Source organism: Leopardus geoffroyi, chromosome B2 (genome assembly GCF_018350155.1).
Source record: "Leopardus geoffroyi isolate Oge1 chromosome B2, O.geoffroyi_Oge1_pat1.0, whole genome shotgun sequence".
Taxonomy (NCBI): domain Eukaryota; kingdom Metazoa; phylum Chordata; class Mammalia; order Carnivora; family Felidae; genus Leopardus; species Leopardus geoffroyi.
This window is the reverse complement of record NC_059332.1, coordinates 68,094,899-68,119,653: the sequence shown is the minus strand read 5'-3', so window position 1 is coordinate 68,119,653 and position 24,755 is coordinate 68,094,899. Positions and strand designations below refer to the sequence as shown.

At 37.7% G+C, this 24,755-nt stretch overlaps 1 protein-coding gene across 2 annotated transcripts in view; it reads left to right on the top strand.

The window, feature by feature from the left end:
• FILIP1 (filamin A interacting protein 1) overlaps positions 1–24,755 on the top strand; it is a 188,674-nt gene that overhangs the window by 68,623 nt on the left and 95,296 nt on the right. For both annotated transcript variants that reach the window (XM_045498800.1, XM_045498801.1), the window contains exon 2: positions 10,767–11,048. In XM_045498800.1, the coding sequence (XP_045354756.1) occupies positions 10,773–11,048 (276 nt within the window). In that variant the 5' untranslated portion in view covers positions 10,767–10,772. The remainder of the gene's footprint in view (positions 1–10,766; positions 11,049–24,755) is intronic.

Below are 24,755 nucleotides of genomic sequence, written 5' to 3'. Positions count from 1 at the left end.
CAGAGCATTAAACTGAGTGCAGGGCTCTGCAATTGCATGGATCACATGCTTTATAAAGCCATCTTACCTATGTTCTCTTGTCATCTCCCAGCCTGGCTTCAGGTAAAAGTAGTGGCCACAGCTCTTTCTGGGGAAGTGTCCTCCTGTCTGTCCTGCTGTCTTAGAATCCTACCATAATTCTCATAGGTGTTACAGATTCCCTGAAATGTAGCTATGCCTTTTGTCGCATCCTCTCTTTGGGTGGTGTGCTTTGAAGCCCTCTGCCTTGGTAACTCTTCTAGTAGCATCTCTCCAAGATACCTTCCACCCTTGCTGGGCACTCAGCCACTTGTATATCTTATACTTAGTGGGTATCAGTCTCTATTACCCCCTTTGTATGCACACATGCTCCTCAATCTCTATCATCTGTCTGCATATCCCATGGCATGACTGATGCCAGTGGGAATCCTACTCTCAAATTGTAGTATATCAGGTTCTCCCACCTTAGATTCCTCAAACATTGTGAAGGAACTTTTTATATTTATGTTCTTCTTCAAATTGTCTGGAGGAGAAGAAGAGGATAGATAGACAGGCAGATGGCATGGCTACTGTATTATCTTTTCCCTCATTTTTTTTCTTCTTTCTTATTTTCAGCCATTTTTCTAATGACTGTAAACTGGGGGAGGGAGTGGGGAGTAGCAGAATCCAGCTCCATTTCTCCCAGTTTAAATGCACCTACTAATTATAATTGTCACCAAGTCTAATCGGGGTTGGCAAACTAGAGGCTAGGGGTCAAAGGTGGCCACACCCATCTGTTGATGTATTGTCTGTGGCTACAGCAGAATTGAGTAAATGCAACAGAAACCAAAAGGCCTGCAAAATCCCAAATATTTAATATTTACTTCTTTACAGTAAAAGTGGCTGACTCCTGTGCTAGACAACCACAGCTGAAAGTAAAGTGTCTGTCTCTGGTGGTAGCTAAATGGGGGTGTTGAGAGGTGTTGGATGATCTCAGTAGTTAATCTGCCTCAGATGAATACTTCCTGCATTACTACCACTAGTAAATATTCTCACATACATACAGAGTAGAATAGGCATTATGATTTCACATATACGTAGTGGGTAGAACAAACATTATTATCCTCATTTTACAGATAGGAAAGCTACCAGTTGGAGAAGTGAGGTAGCTTATCCAGGGTTACAGAATAAGTGAGTGTGGGGTTAGCACTGGGGACATGGCTTTATTGATTCCTTAGGGCTAATGACAAACATCTCCAGGAGGACTCAGCATGTTAGGAAAACACATGCTAAGGATGTTGCTGTATGAGGTCGTGGGACCCCTTAAGGTCCTCTGTGGGGTTGGGGTATGCTGAGGTAGCACGGCTGGAAGGTGGAGAAAAAGAAGTGGTTTGGGGCCATTATTCCAAAAGGTGGTGACTCATTTTCTTACATACTTCCTGCCCACACAGTGTCTGAAACTTGTGTATTATGGTAGCATGACATTTTCTATGGGTTAGATTCCTGATGCATCATAATTAGCTAGTCACAAAGTTCTATTTACTCTTTTTACCAGCCTTTGCATCCACATGGCAACCAAGCTTTATGAAGATTGGATGATTGATGTAAATTCATAGCCTCCTCACACAGTATCAGACTGATAAGAAGCTGTAAACATCAGATAAATATCTCTGACAATTACGTGGCTTCTGTTGCATTCATAGAATGTGATTCAACAGAAATATCTTTTACTTTTTTCTTGCTTGGTGTATAAAGTAGCTGTGCTCTGTTTTCAATTTAGGCTCCCTATACTCTGATCTAGCCCAAGATGAGGGATGTTCAGGGGTAATTAGAAAAGACAGAAGTCAGGAAGAGTTCAAAACAGACACAACCCATGACTCACTACATTACAACAGATTTTAATTTGCTCTTTTATGTTAAGAAATGGTCTAGAGACTGAAAAGAAAAGGCATTTAAAGGACACCTGAATACAATTGACATATGGGCAGGCAATTAGAACACATGAAGTCATCATAAGCACACAGATGGGGCGATCCATGCAGTATTTCGTCTTCTCCCTTGGTAGCACGAAGCAGTGATGTCCAGACCACTGCATGTGTTTCTCCTCGTGGAAGTTAACCCATCTTGTTGACATTGACCAGTAGTTGTGATTTGCCTCACATTTCTTGCAAATGCAATAAAATTATTTACGAATAGTTGCTGCAGAAAGGCATTTTTTTTCTAAGAGAAAACTTGTCCAGTTAGTTGGCTTACTAAAGCAATCAACTACTGAGCAAACTAGAATTTTTTTTAAATTTACCTAATTAAACAAATCTTTTTGATTCATATCCAGTCGTAAAACAATTGTCATGCTCCTGGAGTCTTAGTTACTTTTTCAATTCAAAAAATTAGAAGTCAACGGTGCAAGGGCAAAGTTCCTCTTCAGCTTTCTTGAAAACCTCAAGCACTGAGAAGTAGAGGCAGCATAAGGGGAGCAGTGGAGGAAGAGAATGTGGTCTTAAGAATAAGGTATGACACCAGTAGAATTAGAGAAAAATATCCGCTGGAACAGCAGGATTCTGAATTAATTATTGTTATTTGGGACTATTTAGTGGATGTTAATATCCTGAGACTGAACTTTTAGTTCCATAACAATGTGGCTATGGATTCATTTGTATTGCGGTAGTCCCGGTATGATGGGAAAAGCTTCCGTTCAGATTTCCCCCTGCATAAGGAGAATCCAAGCAGGCTTGCATTCTAGCTCAGGCTTTCCCAGGTACTTGGCCATGTTATTTTGGGCAATGTCTAAATCTCTCTAAGCCTCATTTTCCTTATCTTTATAGGGGGAATAATTATAGTACCTGCTTTATGGATTGTTATCAGAATTTCATGAAATGATGCTATATATGTCAGGTAGTTAACCCAATGCTGAGACCATAATAAGCTCTTTAGTAAATGTCAGTTATTATTTCTGTGAATAGACGTAGTATCTAAGAACAATTCATCAACTATAGACTGCTGAGATATAGTCTAAGGTATTTGTCTTTCTGTCTACAGATAGATCTTTTGTTAGTGGAAGGGAAATGACTGATTCTTATACTATTCTGGGGCTGGACCATTCCAGGAGTGATGAAATGCAGGAAGGAATTCTGGTTCCAGCTAAGCAGGAGTCTGGTAATTTTCCAGAGATGTTCTCTTTGTCACATGATAAAACCAATGTTTAGCAATTTTAATTAAACTAAATAGTAACACTTTTTAGAGGCCATAGGTACTGTTAAAATGTCTGAAAAAACTGTAGGGCTCGAGTAGAAAGAATATAAGGAAAATTAACCAGAAAACCAAAGCGTTGTCTTAATCACTTACATTTTAGGCCTTATTCTTTCTTGGTAATCAATGACTATGTATTATATACTATGTCTAGTAGAACAGTGACATGAGAATTACAATAATAAGTATTATAAATATAAAAATACTTAAAATGTATTTGAGGTTCAAGAATGAGTCATTAATGTTGAAAATGCCAGAAAAATGTGATGTCGTTATGTCATCATTTCTTTATAAAATAGTATATTTCTAGATAGTTAAATGCTTTTCTCTTTTATACAATTGACAGTACCCTTATTTCTTTTTTTTTCTTTTCTTTTTTCTTTTTTTAATGTTTATTTCTGAGAGAGAGAGAGGCAGAGACAGAGAGAGAGAGACAGAGAGAGAGAGATAGACACATGAACATGGGAGGGGCAGAGAGAGAGGGGAGACACAGAGAGAGGGGAGCCGAAGCAGACTCCAGGCTCTTAGCTGTCAGCACAGAGCTTGATGCGGAGCTTGAACCCACAAGCCATGAGGTCATGACCTGAACCGAAGTTGGAGGCTTAACCGACTGAGTCACCCAAGCGCCTTGACAGTATCCTTATTTCTGTGAAGGAAGTGAAAAGAACAACAACAGCAAATCCCAAACTTGTTAGGATAATAGAAGTAAGTATAAAGAGGTGAACTGACAGTTGGCAAGGCAGGTCATCCTATTTTGCATTCAAAGTTTTAAAACCCTCACATTGTACATTCATTTAGACTCAAGTATCCAATTATGAAATATTTATTTCATGGCAGTTCCCTGATCTATTATTTTATTATTTTTTTTCTGGAAACTTTTTTCAGGTTTGCTTTTATCTTCCTTGAAGGATATTAAACAGAAATCTATAAAATATTTCACCATGGTTTTAGGCTAGGGTAGAATAATATTTTGCTACAGTTATAATATTTTCCTTGAACTTTTGATTACAACATCACTGCAATGACTCCAAGAGAATCCCCTGTCTTGAATTCTAACATTTTGTGGCATTATGTAGAAGAATTTTCAGTTGGTCTGGATATATCTGCCTTAGTAGAATGAAAATACCTTACTTAAACAAAAAACCTTGGTTATTTTGAAGATTTTATGAGTATAGATAATGGGCAGTGAAAAATCATTTAACATGGCTTGTTTCTAAATAGGATGAAGAAAATGAAAGAAAATCATAAAGGAAATTTAAGAGTAAACTTAGGAACACTTGTGAACAGTTTGTGTCACTAGAATGAATGATCATCTCATGAGAAATGTTTGAACATTTCATGAGTTGAGCTAGTTATAATTTGACTTAACCAAGTAAATAAGATATGCAGAGGGAGTACTCTGGCATTGGTAGAGAATAAACTAGTTGATTTGATGGGTCTTTTACATTTTAAAATTCACGTAAAACTAGAACAAATGTTTTCTTTTGCCTTTAGTTTGGGCGTTTGGGATATTGTCATTTATGTCCAACAGAAAGAACCAGGACAGTTCCATGCTAATGTTCTGGAGGCCCCACTTACAGCAGGCCTTTTGCCAGGCCACACTGTAAAAAGTAGGCTTTTCTGTAATTGTGTGCTTTCCTTTTTACTATGTACTATAATTTTTCCTTATAATTCTATAAAATAATTTAAAAATAGAAATTGTATGAATAAAATTATTGTGACATCTCACCCTATGCACTAGGTAAGTTCTTGGAAAAGTATATAGATAAAATAAAAACAGAAACAGACAGAGGCTGGAGACATGAGAAGCATAGGAAATATGCCAAAACCTAATTTATACAGAAAAAAAATTCTCTTGGTGGTAGGGGTGGGGAGTATTGCAGCCAAGATTGAATCGTAACATGAAAAGACAAATCTGAAAGGAGGCAAGAGCAAGAGTGAGAAAAGGGAAGAGGAAAATTCAGGGTCAAGACTTGCAGAAGCTAATGAAGGTAGGCACTAGAATGGGTATTTCATTGCTGTAGACTTTTTTTGTTTGTTTTTTCCTTGTTCAACTGCTGTAGAAATACTTGTTACTTCAGCATAAATGGCTCAAAGTCTTTATAAACATTTTCTGATTCCTAGGATATTATTCACCTGACAGTATGCTCTGGTGATTGCCCAATATAATGGGGGGCGGGGGACGAAGAAGAGGGATGGCCATAGATAAAAGAGGAAGGTTTGAAATGATATTTGATATTTCTTTTCACACCCTAGTCAGCAAATTCCACTCAAAGTATTGCTGACTAATTACTATGAAAGGAAAAGTAAGTGTATTTCTTGAACAGTGTTAAGATAATTTACTTATTAAAAGAGGAATTTGTGCCCCAGATAACATTGATTCATAAAAAAGGGCGGGATGGTTACAAATCTGATGTGAAGTTTCAGTTTATACCTTTTACTTAAGGAGAACTTTCTTCAAAGGATGTGTACTGGGGTAAAGCAAAAGTATTTTTGGCTTCTTTCAGAAATTTTGTTGTCTGTATGTCCCAAACTGGCAGCCATTCAACCAACTATTGAGAGCCTACAGCGTGCCAGATGCCTTTTCTGTTACCTACCTGATATTTCTGTAAACACAATGGGCAGGATTTGGCCAATTCTGATTAAATGTTTACTATTGTTCGGCTCCGGGGCTTTTAACACAAATGATCCCTGTTCAGACTTCACATCCTGTTTTCATAACCTGTATCCTTAATATTTAGCCAGGTTGCTTCTTGGGAAGGTTTAAAAATGATTCATCGTTTCACAAGTTCTATAGCAGTTTATGATTTTAGCAAAAGTGTTTTCGCTTAGCAAACTAATTTCAATTGCTGGTGTGAGTTTTGCATGAGTGTCTGTGGAAGATGAATGGATTTCTCCAACTCTATAATGTGAAGTGAAAAGCATTACCTTAGTAAGCATTTGAAAATTTTTCTGGATCATCTGATTTACAGGGCATTCCCTGACGCCTACAAATTTGCATGTGTTTAAGAACTTGGAGGAAAGCCATATAGTGAGTAGGTATATAGAATAAGACCTGGGTTCAAATCCCAGCTCGTCTATTCACTAAGAGTAGTTGAGTGATCCAGAAAAAAGATATTTAATCTCTTTCAACCTCAGTGGCATATCTATAAAACTGAGAATAATAGCACCTACCTCCCCAGGGTTTATGTGAATGTTAATCTAAATGAAATGCCATATGTAAAATGCTTAGCACACTGTGTAGCACTTAAACATATGTGAGAGCTGTTAGAATAAGGAAGAGCATGACTGTCACTAAATGTGATACATGGAAGTCATTATTGTCTTGACATTTTCTACCTACAAAATAAAGTAGTTTAAAGTGGACATTATTGGGGTGCCTGGCTGGCTCAATTGGAAGAGCATGAAACTCTTGATCTTGGGGTCATGAGTTCAAGACCCACATTAGGTGTAGAGATTACTAAAAAAAATAAGTAAACTTTAAAAATAAATAAGTGGGGTGCCTGGGTGGCTCAGTCGGTTAAGTGTCCGACTTCGGCTGAGGTCATGATTTCACGGTTCGTGGGTTCAAGCTCTGCATCGGGCTCTGTGCTGACAGCTCAGAGCCTGGAGCCTGCTTTGAATTCTGTGTATCCTTCTCTCTCTGTCCCTCCCCTGCTCGTTCTCTGTCTCACTATGTCTCTCAAAAATAAATAAATGTATAAAAAAATTTAAAAATAAATAAGTAAAATAAACAAAGTGAACATTATTGATGGCAGACTTGGTTATACTATTGATAGATTATGTTTTTCTCTTTCGTATATGGTGTCTACTTCCTTCCTAAAACATTTCTAGTTTTTTTATCTCTGAGTGCTTTTACATTCTTGAGATAGGATAGGTGCTGACTACTGACTTTGTTGTGGAGATAAAAACAGTAGACCCTATTTGGATCACTAAGAAAGGGCTAAAATCCATGTGCACATATCAAAGGAAAAGCAATTAAAGTGAAATTTCAGTATCACAGAGGAAAAATATTTGCTAATACAGAATTAACATCGTGGTCTAGCACGTGAGATTTTTATTTTTAATCAAAGTGAAATAATACGGAAGAGAATAGGTAACTCAAGATTTTGAGCTGATTAGAGATATAAAATAATTAGATAATTCTAAAATATGTGGTTTTTGTGTAAAAGTAGTAAGTTCTGTAACTGATTATTTCTATAATCAAAATTAATGAATAGAATTCCATTAATTCTGTAAAATCTATTAATACTACAATATAATTTATTTCAAAATATGTCAGACTGAAATTTTTTAGCAAATACTAAATATAAAGATAGTTTTAATAAGTAAAGGTCACTTTCTGTATATTTGTAAATATGGTTGAGTAAATGCATATAACATAGATAATTAGGCATTTGTCCTAATTTGGGAATACCCAAATGCTGTACATCCTACAAAAGATATAAAAAGTCCAGGGAAATAAGACACCAACACATGCTATAGTCAAATATAAATGCTGTGTATGATTAAGGCCATGTATGATTAAATTTAAAACATCACCACCTTACTTCCTGTGCTTTGGGAGCTATTGTCTGGAATTTTTTATTAATGCATCATCTAAATTGACATTGTCAAATCAATATCGGATGCACCATCCCAAAGAGCCTTAAGATTTTATAGAGAAAATTATTTCAGATAAAAGGAATTCACATGTGGTATAGAGTTGTAGGGAGTCACAATTTAGTTTGGGAAGCCCATGTGTCTTAGTTATGTTGTATAGCAGGTAAAAACTTAAATTTGCAATTGTTGGGCAATTTTTCCTCTACGCTTTTAGGTTCTTGGCTGATATACTCCTATAACAAAAAGACAAATTAATAGGAAAAAAAACAAACAGAAGTTTAGTAACATGTATACCTTTTCTATACATGGCAGAGAAAGTCTCAAGCCATCACCTTAATATGTCCTCAGCTAAAGACAAAAGAAGATTTGGGGGTGAGAGGTTACCTCCTGGGAGGTTACCAGGAAAAGCACCGTGAATAAGGGTAAAGTGTGCAGATTTAAGTCCTTACTTTCTCTACTGAGAAGATTTTCTAGGAATTTAGTCATTCTTCTCTTCTTGGTACAGAGAGGGAGACACCCTTACAAATGGAGTTTCCCTTATAAATTTAATGTTTCTTACAAAAGGGTAACTTCTATTCAGTTTTCAGAGCTTCACCTGTGTCTAACATTTCTTAAATAATTGATATGCCAAAGAAGCGTATTTTGTTCCCCTTCAAAACTTTCTATTCATTATCTCTCTCTCTTTTTTTTTTTTTTTTGGCTGGGAGATTAAGTCAGTCCTCTCTGCCCACAAACTGTGATGAAGCTAGTAGGTCTGTGCCGAAGTGCTCTGGCTTCCATTACAAAGAGACATCTATTCTTTCTTCACCAGGAAACACAAAAGATGCTCTAAAATTTCAAGAACCAATCACTGAGTGAATCAGAAAGTAGGGTGCCAGTGTTAAGAACCATTTCTTCAGTTTATATTGTTCAAATTCAGGGTGCTTTAGAAAGTTCACACACACACACACACACACACACACACGCACACCAGGGTCCATTTGGTTATAAGAGTTCAGTTCAAAAAAGGAGCATGAATGTAGATTTCAAGATTTGTTGGGAGAATTGAATATGCACTATCTGAAAGGAAACATCACACTATATTTATTTTTCTATTATAAACTAGTGTTTTGAAAAGCTTTCCTTGGTTTCTTAAGTATGGTTGGGTTCATAAAGGAAATTAACTTTCAGAAAACAGGTCTCTATTTTATCTGGAATGAGTAATGAAAATCCTGCTGCGTAGCTGTTTAAGGGAAGGACTATTTATACTATGAGTTTTAAATAAGTGCATGTGCTATGCTACTATATTTGAGGGTTTAGGCAAATTTTGTAGTACAGCCCCCTGGATATTAGAGCTCTCTTTCCTGCACTTTGAGTCCTAGGCCTTGAGTTCATTTTGTTTGTTTGTAACATACCTGTCGGTCAAGTTCTTTTGCTCAGAGACTGACAGATAATCTGGAAAGCATTCATAATGGAAAGACCCAAATGCGCTACCCACGGGAGTAGTTATCTGCTGCTTTATCTTTTTTCTTTATTTAACCTAAAAATATTTATTTTTTTATTTTGAAATTGATCTGTTTTCTCCAATTCTTTGTGCTCTTATTCTTATTACTATAAATGGCACAAAAAAGAACAAAACAAAACAAACCCCTGATTTTGAAAAAGAGGTTATGGAAAAACAAAATTCCATATCACTAAAAACAACACCACCCTCTTCCCTTTGAATTTCCCTTTTCCTCTCTCCATTTTAAGTTCCCTCCACCCCATGTGGATTTTTCTGTACATTGTGACATCCAGCTGGTTCCTGGCAGGGTTTGATGTTTGAATTTTCTGATAGACTTAATTTAGAATCACTTTTTATTTTATTTTATTTTCCCCCCAAACCACAATTTATCTATCTATCTATCTATCTATCTATCTATCTATCTATCTATTATCTATTTACTTATATATTTTTAATATATAAATCCAAGTTAGTTAACATATGGTATAATAACATCTGTTGTTGCCTGTGCCGTTAATTTTAGCCATAGAATCACTTTTTTAAAAATTCATGTTTTATTTTATAACACCTTTTGATTCAGAAAACTATTGCAAACATAATACTGAGGGTTCCAATATATCCCATACCCAGTTTTCTCTGTAGTTAACATCTTACACTAGTATGGTACATTTATTATAATTTATGAACCAATATTGATACATTATTATTTTTTGATATGTTATTATTGACTAAAGCCCATGCTTTATTCATTTTCCTCAGTTTTTCTTGATAATGTCTTTTTTCTGTTCCAGAGTCCCACCTAGGGTGCCATATTGCATTTAGCTGTCATGTGTCCTTAGGTTTCTGTTGGCTGTGACAGTTTTTCAGATTTTCTCTGTGTGTGTGTATTTTTTTAAAGTAGGCTCCATACCCTATGTGGGGCTCGACTCACGACCCTATCAAGAGTTGCATGCTCTACCAACTGAGACAGCCAGGTACCCCAGACTTGCTGTGTTTTTGATGACCTTGATCCTTTTAAAGATTACTGCTCAGCAGTTTTGTAGAATGTCTTTCAATTGGGGTCTGCCTGATGTTTTTCTCATTGACTTGGGTAATGTTTCTGGGGAGGAAGACCACAATGGTAAATTACCATTTTTATCCATCATATCAAAGATATATACTATCAATATGACTTAGCACTCTTGATGTTGACCTTAACTGCTTGGCTTGAGATGTTTGTCAGGTTAGAATCACATTTTCACTTTTTCCTGAAGACTATCAAAGCCTTTCCCTGATGATTTTAATGGCATTCATTAAAGCTATAAGGAAGCTAACTGGGACTGATCTTTTGGTTTTTACTTATTAGTGATGTTATGAAGCTGCTAAAATTTTCTAAGTAGTTAGACAAAAATAATTTCACTGGTAGTAAAAACATCTTCTCTTTTTTCATGTACTGTAGGTGGGAATGAGATCCCGAAACCAGGGTGGTGAAAGTTCATCCAATGGGCATCTCTCCTGCCCCAAGTCCTCTATCATCAGCAATGCTGATGATAAAAGTTTCTCAGAAGATGCAAAAAAGAAGAATAAATCAAACAGAAAGGAGGATGATGTCATGGCCTCAGGAACTGTCAAACGACACCTAAAACCATCTGGAGAAAGCGAGCGAAAGAATAAGAAATCCTTGGAGTTATCCAAAGAAGACCTTATACAGCTACTCAGTATAATGGAAGGAGAGTTGCAGGTAGAGTCAAATTTTCTCAACTATGTGTCTCTAGTTCCTAAGCTATAAAAGTGAGAGACTATGAATCCATCTCCCTCACTGGACTGTGAACCTCATAGGGAAAGGGGCTATGTTTTTCTTATTAATTTCAAAATCCCTGCCACAAGTTTGTACCAAATAAATATTTGTGGAATGAATGAATGAATGAATGAATCAATGAATAGATGTCGATTCCAACTTCCAGCTTCTCTAGCAGCAGACAATTTCTTCATAATATGATGAACACAGGATCCTGTCCTTAGTAACCAGTGAGGTTATCTAATTTAGCCATTGACTGTGGTTGAAAACTTTAGAAAAGTCATGATTATTAGAGGGCGGAGTTTAGATCAATGATTACTTTTGCTTTTTTCTAAAAGGCAGATTAAAAGGGAGATAAAGAGATACAGGCAAAGAGAGAAGGAGAAAGCGAAAGAAAAAGCTTTGTTTAAACCAGCCTTACTCTTTTCTTATTTTTTCGTAACTTTCAGGTTTAATTTGCTACACCGTCACAGGAGTTGAGATGCACACAAATGAGCAGAGCGTGGTATTGTGAACATGTAATATTTTCACAAAGCACTTTAAAGTCTATTATCTCATTTGATTTCAACAAAAATGTGGGTATTATTATCTATATTTTATGAGGAGGAAGTTGAGGCCCAGAAGAGTTAATGGTTTGTCCAGATCTCATCTTAGTCCTCCTGATTCTGGTCCAGTGCTCTTTCCACTGCCACCCTCACCACACTTCTGTAGCTGCCATAAACCAGGTCCCCCTTAAATGTATGCTTTTAGGGATCCAAGAGAGAGTTGGGATTCTTTTGAGTTTCTGAGCTCTGGACAGTTATGTTTCTGAAAATGGGGGGAAAAACTCTTTTTTTTTTTTTTTTTTTTTGGAGGAGAAAATGACTTGAGTGAAGTTGCTGTTTTCCTTTTTGTTTTTTTCAGACTCTTAGCCTGTATGAGCCTTGAGGGGAATGCTAACAATTGCATGAGATGAAACCTTTGTTTGGTGCTATTTGCATCAGGGATATTATTTGCAACTTACCCTAAACTAGGGTGGGCTAGCCTAATCTGTTCCTGTTCTCATCTGTGTGTGCACACAGATAAGGAAACCCCTGGGGAAAAGAGAAATAGAAAACATACAAAACTCAAATTTTAAACAAAGAAACAAACACAATTGAACTTATCATTTATGGGCTGAGAAAAATCACATATACATTTCACCGGGAAAGATGAGATTTTCCAGAATACCACCATTATTAGAAATAGCTTCACCACTCCCAGAAAGATGATTGTTTTGTCTATTAACATTTATTGTGTAAGGAGACAGAATATATTAGTCTAACTTTTTAAGCTGCTCTCAATCGACAGATACTGACCTGAATGAAAGGTACAATAGTTGTCTTGGAAATTTTCACAATGCAATGTCATCAGCTCCCTTCTCGCCAAGCATGGTGACTTGTTTGAAGCCTGTGGCTCTTCCAGATTCTAATTTCTATAGAAGGCTGTTATAGTGGACTCTGGAAGGTATTTAAGATTCCTGTGGCTTTTATACTCATGGTGTTGCCAGATATGGTTTCAGAGCCTAAGCATGCAAAATATAAGCCCACATACCCAGAACATTAAGGAAATTAGCCAGAAGGTGCCAAAGAAATGCATTTTGCTCTCCATTTAACTTTATAAATACTGGATACTTTACCTTACATAATAGATATATTCCTGAACAGCAAGAAGTAAGTAAAAAGTGTAAGATATATGTGGAGGAGGCAGTGAAAGAAAAGAGAAATGAAGGACCTGGTATTTTAAGAAGTTTCATGGTGAATTCATTTGCAAAGCAAATAATCTATCCCCCTATATATTTCTATGCACACACATATATATGTAAGTGTATGTACTTGTAAATGCAGATTTTGCAATATTAGGTTTGTTTAAAATGAGAATGTTCCTGTATTTAGAGCTGTAGATCTATGTTCTTGTAGCAGAAACCTGTCCTTTATTAGCATTGTCATGTGAGAGAGCGTGTGTGCTGTAGCTAAGAGTGGAAGGCAGTTGGCCTTAGCAAATATGAGCGGGCTGGTGCAAATGTGGCAGCTGTGTGCCAGGTTTGCCAGACTAGAGATAAGAAAAAAATCTATGTAAAGTTCTGGCGCTTTGAATAGAGGGAGGGATATGCCTTGAGAGGTAAGTTACCTTCAGCTCAGGCCTCTATGCCATTCAGCTTGAACATTTAGCGAGTTGTCTTCCAGACCTTCAAAAGGCCACCCATTCTTCTCCCTTTATGGAATGGCTAGAGCTACTGTTCCAAGATTATATAAGATATTGGGGCCGATAGGCATCTTTGAGGAGTCTTATTCACCTTATTTATATTAAAAATGTGAAACTGATACTCTGACAAATTATGTGACTTTCTCAAAGTTGCATAGCAATTTAGTTAACATTTGCTTATTTCCAAATTCCTTGTCTCTCAGTTCAATCTTCCTCTCATTATATTATTTACACTTGGGGATGTTCAAGGGTAAGATACAAGACCTTTATATTTATTCTTCATCTTGAGAATTTCTTTCAAGTAGTCTTCCAGTGTGAACTCCGGGTGCCCAAACCATTTTTTAGGTAAGAGAAATTGAGGACGGTTTCTTTCACATCCAGGTGGTAGAGTATGATCTGACCTTGAAGTTTGGTGTGATCTGGATCTTGAGAAAAATGGCAAAGGGCAAGGGTGCCACATGGCCATGGTCTGGGCCCTACACAACTTTGGGAGGCTTCATATTCACTAGGAGGGCTGTGCAGCAGCTTAGCCTTGGAGAGACTGGAACTATTTGTCAAAAGAAGTAGAGTGACACACAGCAAAAAGGGGCTTGTAACATTAGGGAGATAGACCAAGATCAAGTCTGCCTTTAGGAGAAGTACCTTGGAAGTGACTTGGGGACAAGGAGGAGATGGCAATTCACTCTTGTATTCATCTCTTGTATTCTCTCCATCTTGATATCCAGGGTTTTGGACATTATAAACAATTAGGTGTGTTTTCTGGTACCAGTGGTCTGCCGTCTTTGGAATCTGTTGTGTGATCTATGGGAATTTGTTTAGCCAACATTAAAACAGCATGACCTTTATTGTTAGCATTGGCTCTTTGAAAAATTTGCAAGTTTTTTGTTTTCTTTGCCAGTCCAGGTATCCAGTGAACTCTTGCAGTGCACTCTTGATGTGTATTGGAGATGGAGTTGCCCTTTTCAGGGATTTTGGCATTTTAAGGAGTCTTATCTAGAACTGGTGATGCCATGACCCATGTTTTGGAGAGGTACATCTTCCAGGCTTTTCAAGCCACACCTTAGCAGATGCAAGCCTGTCATTTCAGCACAATAGCTGGCCAATATTGCCTGCATAGAAGTAGCTGGGAATGGTTTCCATTATTATTCTTCTCTCACTGACTACTTCCAATAACAAGTACTTTCTAATAAATTGGAACATTTTTACTCTCTGGGTGAAAAACTGGTTACATATTTTCCAGACTAAACTGAAAATAATGAAATAGTATACCCAGGCTATCACTTGGGCACTATGATTAATTTCCCCTCGTATTTGTCCAAAAACAGCACTTTAAAGAAGCCAGTTGAATTGGCTGTACTAAAAACGACAAAAGTTCAAAGGAAATGCTACTCACATCAAAAAGCAATAACACAGAAAACTTTGGCAGAAGGTTATTCTTGTAAAATGATTCAAAAATAGGATACTAATTAAATCTTTTCTTGATGCAAAAAACATTTAGCTATTTTATATAGTAAATTTCCTTGATGTATCCACTTGAATACATTTTAGAAAAACAACCTCTGAAAAGTTTTCATCATTTTTCCCTTTGTTCTTATAGTTAGTTCTCTTTTACCTATGCAAAAGGAGGCTCGGAGAAATCTAGATAACACAACTAGATAATGAACCACCATTCTATTTGGCTTTGGTGTTTGCCAGGCTGAGTCAAGACACAGAATCATCTGCACTTTGAAAAATCTACCTTTGTCCCATGTGACTGGCAGAAGAAGGTGTTATATTTCAAATATACTTACAAAATAGAGAATATGCCTGTGAATTACTAGAAGTTTTCTCTATTCTCTCCTTTTGGAGTTCCTAGTCATTTTCTTTTAATATTGCTGATTAGTTTTTCTTTACCTTTCTACCACCTACTGGAGATGAGCCCTGTACCTGTTCTTCTTTATTACTAAGAGAGTTCATTTATTCTTAGGGCATCAGTTCATTAATTCTAAATTTATTTTACAATATTTAAGAAATATTACTGTTCTAGAGATCTGAGTAATGCAAAGATGATGAATAATAATATGTGAAGCTAAAATATGATGAGCTCCTACTATGTGCCAAGCATGGTTTTAGGCACTGGGTACTAGAGCAGTCATGAAGAAAGAGCTCCTGACCTGGTAGTATAAATGAGAATATGCAGGAATGAACATTCTATAGGATAATCACAATGAAAATTATAGGAGTACAAAGGAGCTAAAGAAAATCTCAGGAGATGAATGAAAGCTTTGCTAAAGAATTGGACCATGAAGAATTGGTAGGCTTGGACAGGCAGAGATGAGTAGGGACCAACACGAACAAATTCAAACACAGAATGGGCAGGAAAGTGTGGGTTATGTTCATCAGTAAATTGTCTTCCTTCAGTGGAGAAGTGTTTGGTGGAGGTAAAATTACACCTGAATTTGTATACTATAAATAAGACATCTGAATAAAAACAATAGAATGATGGGGCACCTGGGTGGCTCAGTCAGTTGAGCATCCAACTTCAGCTCAGGTAATGATCTTGTGGTTCATGAGTTCAACCCTACATCTGACTTGCTACTATCAACTTGGAGCCTGCTTTGGATCCTCTGTCCAACCCCCATCCCCTGCCTTTCCCCCATATGACCTCTCTCTCTTTCTCTCTCTTTCTCTCTCTCTCAAAAATAAATAAACATTAAAAAACCCAGTCAGAAGGAGTGAGGATCCCAGGAAAGTGGAGTGATGCGGAAGTCAAGGGAGTCAAGATTAAAGAAAAAGAGAGAGATTATGTCAGTCAAATCAGCAGAAAATTCAGTTGTATATGACTGAAGGGTGTTCTTTGGGTTTGTGGATCTGGAGATTATAGGGAGCATTTGCCAGAGCAGTTTTAGTGAGTTTAAATCTATTTTCAGTGGTTTGAGAAATGAAGTGAAGTTAAACAAATAGAATAACATGTTCTGTTGAAAATCTAAGAATTTAGAAAATCTTTTGTTTTTATTTTTGGTAACAGTTCATCAGAATTTTGTGGGGGTTTTTTTGGACATAGTCAAAAAAGCGAAATTTCCCCCCCCCCCTTTTTTTGGCATACCTGTAAATTATTTATCTGACACAGAGTAAGCCCTTAGTGTATATTGTTGACCTCCTGCTTTGAAATCACTATGTTGCTTTTCTCTACTTTCGGCTTTAAGTGAAACATAAGGTTATTAAAAAGTAGGGGAGGCTAGAGCAGTATGAATGCCAAGTCTTATGGGGGAGTGTTGTAGAACCCCAAAGTTTTGGTAGTTGATCTTATTAGTGTTGACTTTGGGTCTCAGTTTACTGTCTGTATAATACATATACTTCCTCCTTTCTGGAGTTGTTGTGATTACTATACTCAGTGAATATAGATGTTAATGAGTGGATAACTTTGGATAAGAAAGTAGAAGAAAGACAGGATAGTAGCTAGTGGGAAACTCAGATCAGTGGAGGGTTTCTAATGATGAAAGAGAGTATGTGTTAATGGGTTAAAGGATATTAATACCAGAAAGGAGCGAGGTCAATGATATAGGAAAGAACAAGGATTTTTGATGAAACAGAGTCTTGGAGGAAGCAGAAGGGAGGGAATAAAAGGTATGGTTTGGGTGTTGATCTTGGGTTTGCCCTTGAAAAAGAGGGACTACCTTTATCTTCTGTGACAGAGGGAGGAGAAAGAATGAATGGGGATGAAGATAATGTTTGTAGTGGAGGGGTGAGCAGTTGAGGGAGCTCTCCTGAAAGCCTCAACTTTCTCAGCAAAGAAAAGACAAAGTTATGTTCTGCTGAAAATGGGAGAGCTGGGCCAAGTGGCGGTCTTAAGGATAATTACAGAAATGCCAAATCACTGCTAAGGGGAATGTTAGAGGAAGGTGATTGTGGACAGATAGGAGCAATGATAGGTGAAGTTTAGGATTTAGGCAGCAGAATCCATGTGTTTGCAGTGGCATTTTTTTTAATGTTTATTTTTGAGAGAGGGAGAGACAGAGAGAGAGAGAGAGAGAGAGAGAGAGAGAGAGAGAGAGAGAGAATGAGCAGGGGAGGGGCAAGGAGAGAGGGAGACAGAGAATCCAAAGCAGGCTCCACACCATCAGTGCAAAGCCCGACATGGGGCTCGAACCCATGAACCATGAGATCATGACCTAAGCCAAAATCAGATGCTTAACCAACTGAACCACCCAGGCTCCCCCACTGGTTTGTTTAGAAGCTGGAGTGTAAAAGGAGAGATATATTTTATAGCACTGGATCTAGGGTTGCAGTCATCTGAGTAGGTATAGTAGAAAGACAAAGGTAGAAGAAAGTAATATGTGTTGGTGAGACGGTGCCCAGCAAGGAAGAGATAAGGGGAGGAACGAGCAGGTCATTGGGAGGCCAAGCATGAGAGGGCTGGAAAGACTTGAAGTTGGGCCATTTGCACTTAAGTTTTCTGTGTTGTGCAGTGTTACCTAATGTATGGGCCTGGGAGTGGAAGTGTAGGCAATCAGAACTCATGAGACAAGGAAGAGTAGAGTTAGGACATTAGCTAAATCTCCCCCATGAATGTTAAAATCTCCAAGGCTGACGATAGGATTTGGGATGAAGAACATGTCTGTATCACAATAAATACAGAGAGTTGGGGGCTGAGTGTCAGCAGATAGCTGCTGCCAACCTACATTTTTTCAAGTGTTTCTCTGATCATGTCATTCTGTTGCTTAGGAATTTACAAGAGGCCTCTAGACTCTTTCAGATTTATGTCTGCATTGCTCAGACTGGCCTACAGAAGCTATTTATTAAGTGACTCCCCCTTAGCTATTGCCATTCATTTTTGATATTCCCTAACATGACCATTCCTATCCAATCAGGCAGTCTCTACATTCTTCCCCAACCTGACATATACACATGCACAGAGAATCTCAAACATTATCCCCATCCCAGTGTTTTTTTTTTCCCTTATGTTTCTTTATATTTCTCCTACCTTGAGAGTACTTACAAGACAAATATTGGGGCTCTTTAGGAAGATTCAGTATGTGTATTTGTCCTTGTTCCATCCATACCTCCCTCATGTACTAGTCAATATGTCTTTTCTCTTTTTTTTTTTAATAAAGACTTTACTTTTTAAGAGCAGTTTTAGGATCACAACAAAATTGAGAGGAAGGTACAGAGATTTCCCATATACCCTCTACCCCCATGCGTGTACGGTCTCACCATTATCAACATCCCTCACGAGAGTGGTATGTTTGTTACAACTGATGAACCTATATTGACATATCATTCTCACCCAAAATCCATAGTTTACATTAGGGTTCACTCTTGGTGTTGTGTGTTCTATGGGTTTGGACAAATGTGTGCTGACACGTACCCACTATTGTAGTATTATATAGATTATTTTCACTGCCCGAAAAATCCTCTGTGGTCTGCCTATTCATTCCTCCTCCAACCCCCCACCATATTTCTTTTAGGGACCGCCACAGGCTTATCTCCTTTGTCTTTTTCCTGTCCTGAAATCTCATGTTATTCTGGTATAAGCGTAAATCATAGCATCCCATAAATACACATTCCCTGAGTGTTTTATGTATTTACTTATCTCTATTGTCTGAAATAACTTGAGAGAAAGTGTTGTGTCTCTGCTTCTTTTGTATGCCTCATTATACCTAGAAAAGGGCTAGGCATATCATTGGTTAGTTTATTGGTAAGTGCTAATTAATCTTGGAATGTCTTAATACCTATACCTTAATACCTATGAGGCAGCCATAAGATTAATTTTTTTAATGTCTAAAAAAGACTTTGAACTATATAGAGAAAGTATAAGTATCACAGTATAAATAATGCTATTGAATTAAGAGGAATGGTCCCAAATATTTACAATTTAAATCCTACTACAATACTATGATTCTGCTTTTCTGTCATCTTTAACAAGAGATGTCATAACTCCATTGGTGATGGTGATAACCAGTTCAGATGGAATTACCTAGTGCCACCAAGCACAATAGGTTTATCCTACGGGGGTACCATTTATCACTTTTTTCTTTGGAGATGGCTTTTCTTTTTCTAAGTGAGCTCCATTTGTCACATGGTAAGGCCTTCTGTGGAATCTCTGTGCCTCTAAAGAATGAGGCTTTTAGTTACTCTGCATGGCTTTTTAAATTGATGACTCACCTGCACTTAATACACTCCATCTTTAGAATCTTAGGCTGAGGTCACCCTGAGCGAGGCTGCCCAGTGAAACCTCACACCACCAAAATGGTCAGCATGCTGAGAATGGTATGTCTTTGCTAAGTTTAGGAGGCAGCAAAGAAGACAGGTTGCTTTCTGATTAAAATCAAGACCAGATCTCATTCTTTGTTGAATATGATGCCTCAGAATCTCATGTGTCCAGTAGTATTGTCAGTATTTTGGCAGAGACCACTGGCGTCTGATTTTCATTGTTGAGGCAGAATATTTTTAGTTCTTCTAATAGAATCACAAAGTCGATTTCTCTATGGTGAGAATAGCATACTCATTGGCACTATGGGGGAAAACCTTGGTTTTACTGAGAAATGTATAAAAATATATTAATATATAATAGAGAAAATGTCCCATAAATAAATCTATTTACTATTTTATGAAACTCTAAACATGGGAAAATACTATAGAGGTACTATGTAAAAGATGGAAATCCCCCCCCTAAATGGCTCTAGTTTATATTTTTCTCAATGAAAATGACCTAAATATTCAATTTACTTATGTAAATATTTCCTAATTATTTGGGCATGTGGTCTTATTACATGGAGCCTTTTAAAAGTAAAATTAGAGTTTATACAGATAACCATTATGAGAAATATATGTTAAATGGAGTAGGATTTGAGGCATAATGAATTTGTGATTCTAGGACTTCTAGGAAAGTTGTCAGGTAGAATACTGCCAGGGATGAAGATCTTAACTCAGGGGGAGAGGTAAGATGTAGAGCTGTGGGTCTAAAGGAATTTTCTATGCAGAAGGAAATGTTCTGTATCTGTGTTTTCCTGTATAGTAGACACTAGCCACGTGTGGCTTGTAAGCACTTGAAATATGGCCACTTTGGCTGACGAACTGAATTTTAAATTATATTTAATAATAATTTAAATTTAGATAGCCACATGTAGCTACTGTATCAATAGCACGGATATAGAGGAACAGACATGGCACTCATCTGAGGAGACTAGGAATAGAGAATAAAAGAAAAAAGTCAAGTCCAAACACAGAGAACACCTGGTGGTAAAGGTGGGGAAAGAGAAAAGAACTGGCCAAAGAGGAGTAGAGGACAAAGGGAAAGGGAAAGGAAGACAGATGAGAACCACAATGTACCATGGATGCAATGGAATAGAGAATCTCATTAAGAAGACATTTATAGTTCTCAGTGCTGCTGAAAAGCTGGAGGATAAAAACTGAGAACAGGCCATTTATTGAGTTGGCATTTGAAAAGTACAGTTTCAAAGGAATGGTGAGTGTTGATATCAGATTGCTGATGTCCAGAAGTGCTTGGGCAACTTTGCTCTTGAGACGTTTGTGGATACAGAATGATGGCAGGGCTGGATTTGAGGGAATAGTAAGGGGTGGGGAAGGCTTTTGTTTAGTTGTGTTTTATTTTTGGAAGGAGACACTTAAACAGGTTTATCAATGTTAGATACACACTTCTTTCATAATTCCCGTCCTATCCTTGTTCCCTTTATCCCCCCACAGACACTTTCATCTTCGATTTTACTTAGGAAATTAGGTCTTCTCAACATCTTTCCATCCCCAAAGTTTTTATCAAAGCCAATTCTGCTGACTTGACCCTACCCCCTTCCCAGACTAAGATGCATATGCTTTACCTTTCCTTCTCTCATCCCCAATCTCCTTCTCTCCTCTCCCTACTAGCTCTTCTATGGTCTTTATCACCAGCTTGTAGGAGGCCTGGAAACCTTCCACATAAAAAAATTGAGACTGATCAAAGCTCCTGGGGCTCTTTAAAATTTTTTTTTTTCAACGTTTATTTATTTTTGGGACAGAGAGACAGAGCATGAACGGGGGAGGGGCAGAGAGAGAGGGAGACACAGAATCGGAAACAGGCTCCAGGCTCTGAGCCATCAGCCCAGAGCCTGACGCGGGCTCGAACTCCCGGACCGCGAGATCGTGACCTGGCTGAAGTCGGACGCTTAATCGACTGCGCCACCCAGGCGCCCCTCCTGGGGCTCTTTAGACATGGGAATTATTGTCAGCAAGGTCTCCGTCCCCCAGGGATCTGGACATGGCATATATAGGACCTCCTTTTAAAAATCTTCTGACTCCATACCTACTCCCCTTCTCTCCCTCTGCCCTATTCAGGTACCTATATTCTTACAGAGGTAAATTTATCATCATCATTTTCTATCTCGTTTGACTACTTGAAGCAAAACTCCTCAAAAAACTTGTCTATGTTTTTCTTTTTAAGAACTATTTACGTTACAAATTCCTAGAGGACAGACTTTATCTCTGAAACACTTGATAAGTGCTTTTTTGGAAATTATTTTGTAGTTCCAGTTGGTTAATAAAATGTTTTTTTTTTTAAATAAAACAAAAAAGTGGATTGCCACTTTAATTGTTTCTAAAGGTACTGCACATTAAAAATGTAGATTGACCTTCAGGATAGTGACCAAGAGTGAGGCTGTTTCAAGGAAACATCAGGTGACAGTGAAAATTTTGACTTTATTTTCTACCTGCCATGGTATTTTACCCCCTGCATGACTTCATGTATTTTCTCGTTGGAGGTGTTAAGCCAATATTAGTGGCAGAACTCTCTCTCAACCAGGGACCAGATTGTGCCCTACCCTGAAAACACTGTCATCATAATCTCTTTATTGTTGAGTAAAATGATAAGATAGATGTCTGGAGTTTCCTTTAAAATTTCCTCTAAAGTTTCCAGCCTCTCCTTCCCACAAAAAGTATGTGAGGAGGTATGTAGGTGGTTCATTATACTTGTTTGTTCACTTGGGTTTATGTTTAAAACTCTCCCATAATTCAAAGTTAAAAAAACAAATAAATGACAATGAAATCGCAAAGGAAAAATAATTATGTCTATATTGCCCATATGTCCTTCCTGTGCTACCTACTATATACCAGCATCTTCATTATTTTATTTAATGATCACAATAGCCCTAAAAAGTTAGATGAGTGAATAGAAGCTTAGATGGTTTAAGTGAACTCCCTCAAGAATGCCCTAGTAAGATGTACTATACCTTGCTGACTCCAAAGACTGTGCCTATTGTATGCCAGAAAAATAATATACTACTATTGTTTTTGTAATTCAGATGGAAGAGCAAACTTGCTGGAAAGAGAAACCTAATCTACAGATAAGAAGAAGTGTCTATTATTTGCCAACAAACTTTTTCCATACAAAACAATAAATTTTGAAATATACAACTTGGGATAACTTTTTGGTCTCTAAATCACAAATTGATCGTTGGGTTCCTTTTAGTAGACTGCCTCATCTCTTTGCCGGCATCTTGCTTTCTTTTCATGCTTCTCAGTAGGATTATAACAAACTGAACCATAGAATCACTTGTAATGAATCCAGTTGTGACTAACGAAAATGCCATTGCTTAATGGGTGATTGAAAACATTGAAAAGCAAAGTAAAGTCTTCACTTTAAGTTAGGTGTATTTTTCTGATTTACACTGTTAAACCACATAAAACAATTTTATAGTTGTTAAATGTTTTTTAAAAATGTTTTATTAAAAAAAACGTTTTATTTATTTTTAAGAGAGAGAGAGAGAAACAGAACATGAGCAGGGGAGGGGCAGAGAGAGAGGGAGACAGAATCTGAAGGAGGCTCCAGGCTCTGAGCTGTCAGTGCAGAACCCAACACAGAACTTGAACTCCCAAACAGTGGGACTCAAACTCATGAACCTTGAGACTGTGACCTCAGCTGAAGTCAGATGCTTAACCAACAGAGCCACGCAGGCGCCCCTAGTTATTAAGTGTTTCTTAGAGTAGAGGTGCCTGGGTGGCTCAGTTGGTTGAGCAACCAACTCTTGATTTCAGCCTAGGTCATGATCTCACGGTTTGTGGGAACAAGCCCCACATCAGGCTCTGCACTGATGTCATGGAGGCTGTTTGGGGTTCTCTCTGTCCCTCTCACACTGCCCCTCCCCCATGCATGCTGTCTCTCTCTCTCTCTCTTTCCCGAATAATAAATAAATTTTTAAAAATTAATGTTTTTAAGAGTAAAGTACAGGGGCACCTGGGTGGCTCTGTCAGTTAAGCGTCTGACTTTAGCTCAGGTCATGATCTCATGGTTCGTGAGTTCGAGCCCCATATTGGGCTTGCTGCTGTCTGCACAGAGCCTGCTTCAGATCCTCTGTCTCCCTCTCTTTCTGCCCCTCCCCTGCTCATGCTCTCTCTCTAAAAAATAAACATTAACAACAAAAACAAAAAAGACTAAAATATAGAACTGCATATCTAGACCATGGTGAGTTTAAATTGATGGTATCCAAGTTACTGAGATGTTTCTGTATAAGCACTGCTTATAACTGCTAGCAACTTGACGTTGTTTTTAAATTCCAGAGATAGCTTTTACCTCTTTTTTATTTCCTTCTCTCTTTTGAGCAGTTCCAGGGACACTCCTCAAAGTCACTGGGCAAAGACTTTGTAGATAAAGAATGGCCCTTTTTTCGGCACTTCCCCATGATCTTCCTTTGTTTCAGCCCCAGTGGTCTTTAGGAGACCTTTCCATATACAGTGGTGATGAAGGGCTTGTTCTGAATCTTCTGTGACCTGAGGCATCCTTAGGTTTGCCAGCTAAGGTTAAGAGTGCAGACAAAGTGTGGAATATTTTTCTTTGCAAAGGTAATCGGCCCACGTGAGATTTGAAATTTGGCTTCATAGGCATCATGTCAACTAGTCACAGACTAGCCTCGAAACACATGATGGGCTCAGAGACTCACATCACATGGTTGTCAACAGAAAAATACTTTTATCCAAACTGTCTGTATTTAAAAGAGAAAGCAGGGTGCTGATGAAAAATTTTGAAATCATTTCCCTGTGATATTAGTGCATAACTGAAAGAAAGTATATAAACTGATTCAAAAAGAGCATTGTCACTTGGTCTTTTCAGCTAACACATAATTCTATCTGTGGATACCTTCTTGTGCTTCGACAATGTATACATTTGTATTGGCAGGAAAGAACTTTTATTGACCTTTTGAATAGCAGCCATTAATCTCTAACAATACTTACTCCCACATTAAGCATTTCCTGATCAAGGGTCTGAAAGGAAACAAAAAACAATGTGTGTAAATTTTAGCCGACTCTGCTCTACTCCTGCCTTTTAAAAGTTATAATAATAAAAGCACATTTGCAGGTCCATGGCTCTGTGGGGAATAGCTAATTTGTGAGGAAAACCAGCAATAAACCAGGGGTTTGTATGTTCCTAAGCAAATGCAAAAAATGGTCTGATGGGCTCAA